Genomic DNA, 7,877 nt, shown 5'->3' on the forward strand with positions numbered 1-7,877 from the left:
ACATAATCGGCAGTCTGGAGTCCCCTACCTTATTCCCTGCTAAATCATTACCAACTATTACATCAACATTAGGGAAAGGTAGGTACGAAGTGACTCCGACTGTACAAACACCTTTGTGGAAATCAGATTCCAGGGTAACCTTATGAAGGGGTACTGCTCGAGTATCACTAGTGACACCCTCGACCAGTACCACCTCTCCAGTGTCGAGAGTGTTGGCACCTTGCAAAGCACTCTCTAAAATTAAAGTCTGGATGGCACCGGTGTCTCGGAAGATCACCACGTCCTTCCAGGAAGAACCCTCAGACAAAAGTAGTCTCCCTTTCGATAAGAATGGGGTAAGCAAGTCCAACCACTGCGGGTTGGAGGTCTTACTCCCTAACCCTTCCGAAGGCCTCAAGCCCTGTGTCACAACTAGAGCATTGGGTCTTTTTTCCGGGTACAGTTGCCAACAACGGCTAATAAAGTGGTTTGGATGTTTACAGTGACCACAGATACGTCGGGGAGAAGAGACATTACTAACAGAATTACCCTTCGGTTCACTCTTAGGTGTCGTGGGGTTAGACAATTTAACAGGGTTAGTTATGTCTGAAACAGAAGGTGCATTAGGTAAAGGGTTAGAATGAGCTGGTCTGGACTGGATGTGGGTATAAGTTTTGCTACTCTGTGGGGTATAATTATTTTTATTGGGCCTTTTGCCCGCCAACTGGTAGTTTTCTGCCATCTTGGCCAAATCCCCTATTCTCTTCTCTAATGTAATCTCTACCTCTAATGTAATCTGCTACCTCCTCTGGCATATTATCTATAAATTGTTCCACTAAGACTAAATTCCTGAGTGCCTCGTATGTTTCGGCTTTTGCCGAGCGAATCCATTTATCAAACAATCTAATTTGATCATTAGCAAATTCAGTGAGCGGTTGGTTGTGAGTAGGCCTAAGGTTAAGATAAGCTTGGTGGTGAGCTTCAGGAGTAATTTCATATGCCCACAAAATACGTTCCCTGACTTTATCATATTCAAAACACTCTTCGTCAGGCATATTTATAAAAATATCTTGGGCCTTACCCCTAAGTCTTCCCTGTAAGATTTTCACCCACTCTTCCTTTGGCCAGGTCATGGACATGGCTAATCTCTGAAAATGGTTGAAAAACCTTTCAGGGTCCGACACTGAAAATTCAGGCAAGTTATGCTTTTTTTCATAATGCCTGGGGTTTGAATCCCCGACAGGTGGAGGTCCAGTGGCATTCACTCTAATTCTAGCCTCCTCGGTTTTGAGTCTTTGCTCCTCTAATTTTATTTTTGCTAACTCTAGAGCTATCTCTCTGTCCCTATGAGCTGCACTTTCCGCTTGGCTAGGTTGGCATAAAGGTGTATCACTTGCCAATAGTTCTTGATCCATACAATGTTGTAATATTTTATTCACCGAAGTCCACTTTTTATCCGCGTCATTTAACTCTAGGCCAAATTCCTTGCCTAACAATACTAAATTAGACTTGGTAAGCTTCTTGATCTCTACCACTGAAGAATCCTTTGCCAGTTCCTGCATTTTAGCCTCCATCACTAATTAATTTAGCTCCTAGCCAAAGAAAAAATTAAAAAATAAAAATTGGAAAAAACAAAAATTTGCACGGCCCCTAACACAAGGCCACACTTACCTCAATTATGAAGAGATCCAGCTAGGTGTCCAGTCAGTAAAAATGAATCCTTTGCTAGATGAGCTGGACCCTAGGCTAACACACAACCGTTCTGCGGAAAACAAGAATTTTTAGTTTTGGCACTCACAATTTTTTTTTTTTTCAATTTACTGTTCCTCCTGGTCAGGCCAACCACTTGTTAAAGATGGGAGTCTGTACTATGGGGGATATCGTCTAACATTGCTGTAGGGGTAGTAGTTAGCATTAAGGGTTATCAGATATGGGAGAACTCAAAGGCCCGGCCCCCACTATATAGAAATATATAGAAATAAACTTGTAGTGGCTTATTACAGCAGTAGTCTGCCTAGAGGTTGATCATAGATCTACACAGGAAAAATGGATACTCCTTTAACTAACTTACTTATTTATTAACCCCTTAACAACCCCCCACATACATTCACACCAATAACAATAATAATAATTACTTTACCACACTATCTTACGTTAAAAGCCTTGATCCACATAAGCAGGATACAAGGTTTACACTCAGAACAAGCTAGGGTAAAGTACTACTAGTGAAGAGCTAGAAGCTTGAGTCAGCTTAGGGTAGGGAGACCACGTGGTTCCACTTGGACCCCTTTTAGAATAACTAGTAATACAAACACTAGGAACACCTAATTCATACACGGTATAATATTCTACACATTAGAACACGCCTATGCCAGACAATGAGAACGCTACACAGTATACTCAGCTGGGTATCAAAGACGCAGAAATAAAGAAACGAGAGGAAGGGGAGGAGGTTCCTTTTACCACAGCCAGCCAGCAGAGAAGAAGGCTTCCAGCGACCAGCTCAGGGCTCCCGCGTTGTGGTGGTGCCAGGAGGAGCCTAATTGATCGTGCAGCTAAACACATTAAAAATCTTCCCCTATGCAACATATTGTTACTTTATTCGTTCTCAGGGTAGTTAATCTTATAACAATGTTATACTTAATCCACAACAAGCTCAAGAGTCTGAATGCTTGTGAGCAACAAGATTCGTCCTACGTTTGGCAGGGAAGATACGAACAAAAATACGTCGACTTGCGTCTTGCTAATCTAACGTAGCTTATTTAGTTCACTTTGACCTCTGGTTTCCACTTGAGGAACCCAGGGTTGTAATAATAGGCCGGAGACCCCGTGCACCCCCCTAATTATTATGGGAGGAGCAAGTAACCCCCACATTCCCTACCTCTGTACACTTTCTACGTCCCCACTGTACTTATTATATGATAGGTAAATATCTTCATATAAAAATGATAATTAAGCATCAACTTGTGGTTGTGTCTCACACAGGAATCGTTTGCACCATTGATAAGACCCAATAGCTAGGCCTCTGCAAAACATTCTTTCACAAGGCTGCTTCATTGGTAAATAATGTCTGGCGTATGATAGAACATCCTTACCATTTAAGTCTAAAAGTACTTTAAAAAATACATTTTTTAAATATAGCAAGGTTGAATTTAATCCCAGGTGGCTAACTTTATGTACAAACTTGATGCAGTATAATCCACAAGTGAGACTAAAATCACTCTGGATTCTATACAATGATGTATGCACTTCTCTAACATTATGTTTTTCAATAAACTTTAAATAAAGCAGTCTCCGTGGTGTAGTGGTAAGACACTGGCCTGGCGTTCCACGAGCGCTATGTCATGGGTTCGTATCCTGGCCGGGGAGGATTTACTGGGCGCAATTCCTTAACTGTAGACTCTGTTTAACTTAACAGTAAAATGTGTACTTGGATGAAAAAACGATTCTTCGCGGCAGGGGATGGTATTCCAGGGACCTGCCCGAAACGCTACGCGTACTAGTGGCTGTACAAGAATGTAACAACTCTTGTATATATCTCAAAAAAAAAAAGTTTAGTTTTTCAATAAAACTAAAATAAGGACTATAAAAATCTGGCGATAGAGTAAAACTGTCAAAAAAGAATAAATGGCGAGTGAGCATGTCAAAGTACATACACACCCAATGCCCCATATATATTTTGCTGTCAGTAGGTAAAATATTAGCTATAAAGACGATAGGTTTCACTAGTCTTTGTTTTAAAATATCAATCTGCATAATATCTTCAGCATTATAACACCCGAGATAGTACATTTGTTCTCCAAGTTTTTGTTGTAAATTTAAATTAATTTCTTGACAATTCATGAATTTGTTGTTTTAAGCACGCACATCACAAAAAACAGCTCTTTGGTGGTCGATGGATAGGATCCCAGTCGTTTCTGCAAAGAGTAGAATCAGTCTGTTATATGCAACACCCCCATCGAAAAGAAGTTCCATGCGTAAGTTACCAGATTTCTCTATGGGTAGAGCATCTCTTGTATCTTTCGCAGCTAGGTTAAATACAAATATGGATCTTCCTCTATTTAAAGGTTTGTATTCAAGAATGGAATCATTCTCCAGTCCTATCGCCCACATTGTTTCATAATAAAGTCGCGAAATATAATGTTGAAATTCACTCGAAATATGATATATGGCGATATTATTTGCATAAATGGCTATATTACTTATCTTACCATTTTCGAAATACAAACCATTTCGGCATATTTTGACGGTGTCCACCCCTATATTTCTTCCTTCCCAGCTTAGAAGAGTCATATCTCCGTAGCCTAAGTATTCTCTAATGTTCAGGGAACATTATCATGTGTGGGAAAGATTGGAGCGTGATTAAGCTCGCTGTAAAATGGCCAGCTAAGCTTGATAACGCAAGAGGCTTACGCTTTTTGAGGCACAGGACGGTGTCGAGCCATCCTGTTTCCCGCCAGGACGTCCTGACGCTTCCCGGCACCTGATTGGCCAGGTGAGGTCATGTGCCAGAAGTGACCAATGACGAGAGCCCTCGGGCGGTGTGACGTCACGAAGCGGAAGGCTTTGGGGGCGGCTGGCGCCTGGGCTGGAAGAGTACGTCACGAGCCGTCATAGAGGGAAGACGCGCTCGAGCGAGCTCCGGATCTAGAGAGCCCTTACCAGGAAATTTAAGCTCCGCTTCGATTCTGCAGACAGTCTGAGAAGTCATCCAACTTCCGTGGAGTGCCCAGAGGAAAGGACAGACTGGATTAGAGAGCCAAGAGTCTGCAGCAGAGGGAACGTTGGGCTGGGGACGTCTGGTATGCCCAGAGGACCACGTATTCTACATCAAGCGGGTAGCTACGGCCGGGCCAAATCTACTGGCAGTGAGATGAGGGGAAGCTGTGCTGGACTGCGAGGTGTCGGCAGTGCCAGTGAGAGTGGAGGACGACGACAGAGGTACCTGTCTCCAATACCCCAGAGAAGAGGAGGAGGAAGGCAGTACCTAATGGGAGTCAGCATGGCGAAGACGCATTACCACAAAGGCGACGGAGGAACCTGTGTGTGTGGCGGGAACTAGTCGTCGGCAGAGCAGACGCCAGAACCAGGAACCTCAACATCCCTTAACAGAGGACGAGTCAGCTTCGTGGTTGGAGTGAGATAAGGTAGAAAATTGTCCCTCCCTTTACCCCTTTTGAGCTAGGCGAGCTAGAGTATTTTATATGTTGTGAATATTTCTACTCATCATTTTAATGTCTCAGTGACAGGATGTTAGGCTAGGAGCCAAAAACTCATTTAGGCACGAGTTGGTGTGTGTGAGCATTAAGGTGGGGATGTTAGTGATCCTGGAAGGGTAGTTGGTGTGCAAGGAGCCAGCAACGTACTTTGAAATGCCCAGCTGATCGCATTGCTAGAGGCGTGGGAAAATCTCGACTTTCTGACAGCTGGAACTGCCAGCTGATCGTGCTGCCAGAGGCGCGAGGTGTACCCTGCGGCTCGAGGAGTGGACCCAGTCAGCTGACCGTGTTGCCAGAGACGTGTCATCGAGAAGTGTTGCAACCAGCAGACGATTTCCCCCTTTTGACATTTCTTTATACAATTTGTATGTGTATATATGCTTTTCTTCAGTAAACCTTTTAAACTAATTGATGAGTTTAAATGAGCCTCCATTCTCTAGGGATATATATATATTTATGAGACCATTAGTGACACCTTGCACTGCACGTGACATTGCATCCTTAGCCAAGATAATTAATGAGGCCACTGACGTGTTGCTGGGACATGAGTATAAACACCCAGCTGGCGACCTCAGGACAGACCAGATAAAGCAAGAGAAAATGTCCCAGTGTCAGGACGGGCAGGTTTAGGTGAGTTATAGGAATCTTGAACCTCCCCACTCGCTAGGGGTGTATAAGGCCAGCCCTTAGGTGACTGGGGGAGCCCAAGGGCGAGCAGTGGCGTCCAGTACTGAGGGGCTAAGACCCGTGGGACGACCCCAACCACAGATAGGTTAGGGGGTGAACTCTGACAGTGGCGACCTTGCCAGGATACGTTGAACAACAGTGGACAAAGGATTGCAAGTGCAGGGCAAGTGTATTAAGGTCGATATTGGTCTCGGTTTACACTGCTCGCTAGTGTATTCCCTGTATACAGTTACTCAATAGCCTAGAGATGGAGGATGACAGAGTAAAGAAGTTTATTGAGTCGAAGGACTAGCAGGAGTTGGAAGAGTGCACTAAGGCTCAGCTGCAGCCAGTGGCGGACCATTTTGGGTTGAGATTGAGGTCCTCCAGGGTGGCGGAGCGTCGGATTGAGATCATGGCTCAGCTCAAGGCCCGAGAGGAGGCTTCCAAGGAAGGACCGCCCGAAGTACCTGCCAGTGTTGATGGGAACCGGAGCGACGAAGGTAGCAGTAGGGGATCCAGCGGTAGTAGCAGGAGAAGCATGAAGCTAGAGATAATGAAAATGCAGCTTGAAGCTCAGCTGAAGCGTGAGGAGCGTGAAGCTCAACTGGAACGAGAGGAGCGTGAGCGCGAAGCCCGGCTGAAGCGGGAGGAGCGCGAAGCTCAGCTGAAGCGAGAGGAACGTGAAGCCCAGCTGAAGCGGGAGGAGCACGAAGCCCAGCTGAAGCGTGAGGAGCGCGAAGCCCAACTGCAACGAAAGGAAGGAGAAAGACAACTGCGATGGGAGGAAATAAAAACAAAGAAGGAGGTTGAGATGCGTCGAGTGGAGCGCGGGCTGCCCTCAGTGTCTGCTCGGCGGGATGACCTGAAGGTCCGGGAACGCGACCTACCCACCTTTGACCCTCTAGAGGCCGAAGCTTTCTTCGACCATTTTGAGAGGATAGCGACATTGAAGGAATGGCCGGAAGAGGATTGGGCTGCGTTAGTGCAGAGTAGGTTGACTGGCGAGGCCAGGGAAGCTTATAACATGTTGGACCTTGAGGAATGCGCTGTATACGACATGATCAAGAAAGCTGTGCTCCAATCGTATCGACTAATCCCGGAGGTTTACAGGAAACGCTTCCGTGAGTGCACAAGAGCTTCCGGAAGGTCGTATGCTGAAACTGCTCGGGACATGGAGCGCAGGTTCCTGCGATGGCTGAAAGCTGAAGAGGTGCAGACGATGGAGGAGCTGAAGCAGTTGATGGTGATGGAAAGATTCATGTCAATGCTCCATCCAGAACTAAGGGTCAGGATCAAGGAGGCAGGTATTAGAGAACTTAAGGCTGCTGCAGACAGAGCCGACCTGCTGGAAGAGGCACTACATCTCGGGAAGGAGGGACCGCCTAGGCACTCGCCTTACCCAAGGTTAGGGGGGAACTTCTGGAGTTCAGGAGGAGCGAGGAGGGGCGGAGACTCTCCCAAGAGTAGTTTACACAGTGAGGTGAGTCGGTCGAAGGGTTCAGGGGAGCCGGTGAAGAGACCCCCAAGGGGGGAACACCGGGACTGGTGCTGGAGCGAGGAACGCTGCCAGAGAGACAAAGACGGGGAGTCCAAATAGGACTCAGGGAACGTCTGCTGTTGGCATAGCCAGAGTGACTGGCGACTGGTTGCCTAGGGGGGGCGATGCTACAACTGTGGTGTAAGAGGACATTTCGCCCGTGGGTGCGACGAGAACCGGAGGAATATGGGACTGATGTTAGAAGAGGAGAGAGTATTTGTTCATACCCCATATCATAGTGGGTCCAATGTGAATGGTTGGGAAATGAAGTTGGGTGAACACCCCTTCGTTTCCGGGGCCACAGGGCAGTTTGAGAAATCAAACCCAGTGGAGATTGCAGTTTTTTTTATACGGGTGCTGACATAAGCATGACAGCCAGAAGTATTCTTCCCAACGAATCTAATGAATCACCTGTGGGAGTGGTGAGAATTCAGAGTGTGGGAGAAGAGTACAGGTTACCACTTCACGAGATA

General features: G+C 46.1%; 1 protein-coding gene across 1 annotated transcript; it reads left to right on the forward strand.

The window, feature by feature from the left end:
* Positions 1–6,279: 6,279 nt before the first annotated feature.
* LOC138373069 (trichohyalin-like) lies at positions 6,280–7,464 on the forward strand. The gene has a single exon (XM_069339095.1). It carries the CDS (start codon positions 6,280–6,282, stop codon positions 7,462–7,464), a length of 1,185 nt encoding a protein of 394 aa, XP_069195196.1.
* The last annotated feature ends 413 nt before the right edge of the window (positions 7,465–7,877 follow it).

This window comes from Procambarus clarkii, chromosome 41 (genome assembly GCF_040958095.1).
Source record: "Procambarus clarkii isolate CNS0578487 chromosome 41, FALCON_Pclarkii_2.0, whole genome shotgun sequence".
NCBI lineage: Eukaryota > Metazoa > Arthropoda > Malacostraca > Decapoda > Cambaridae > Procambarus > Procambarus clarkii.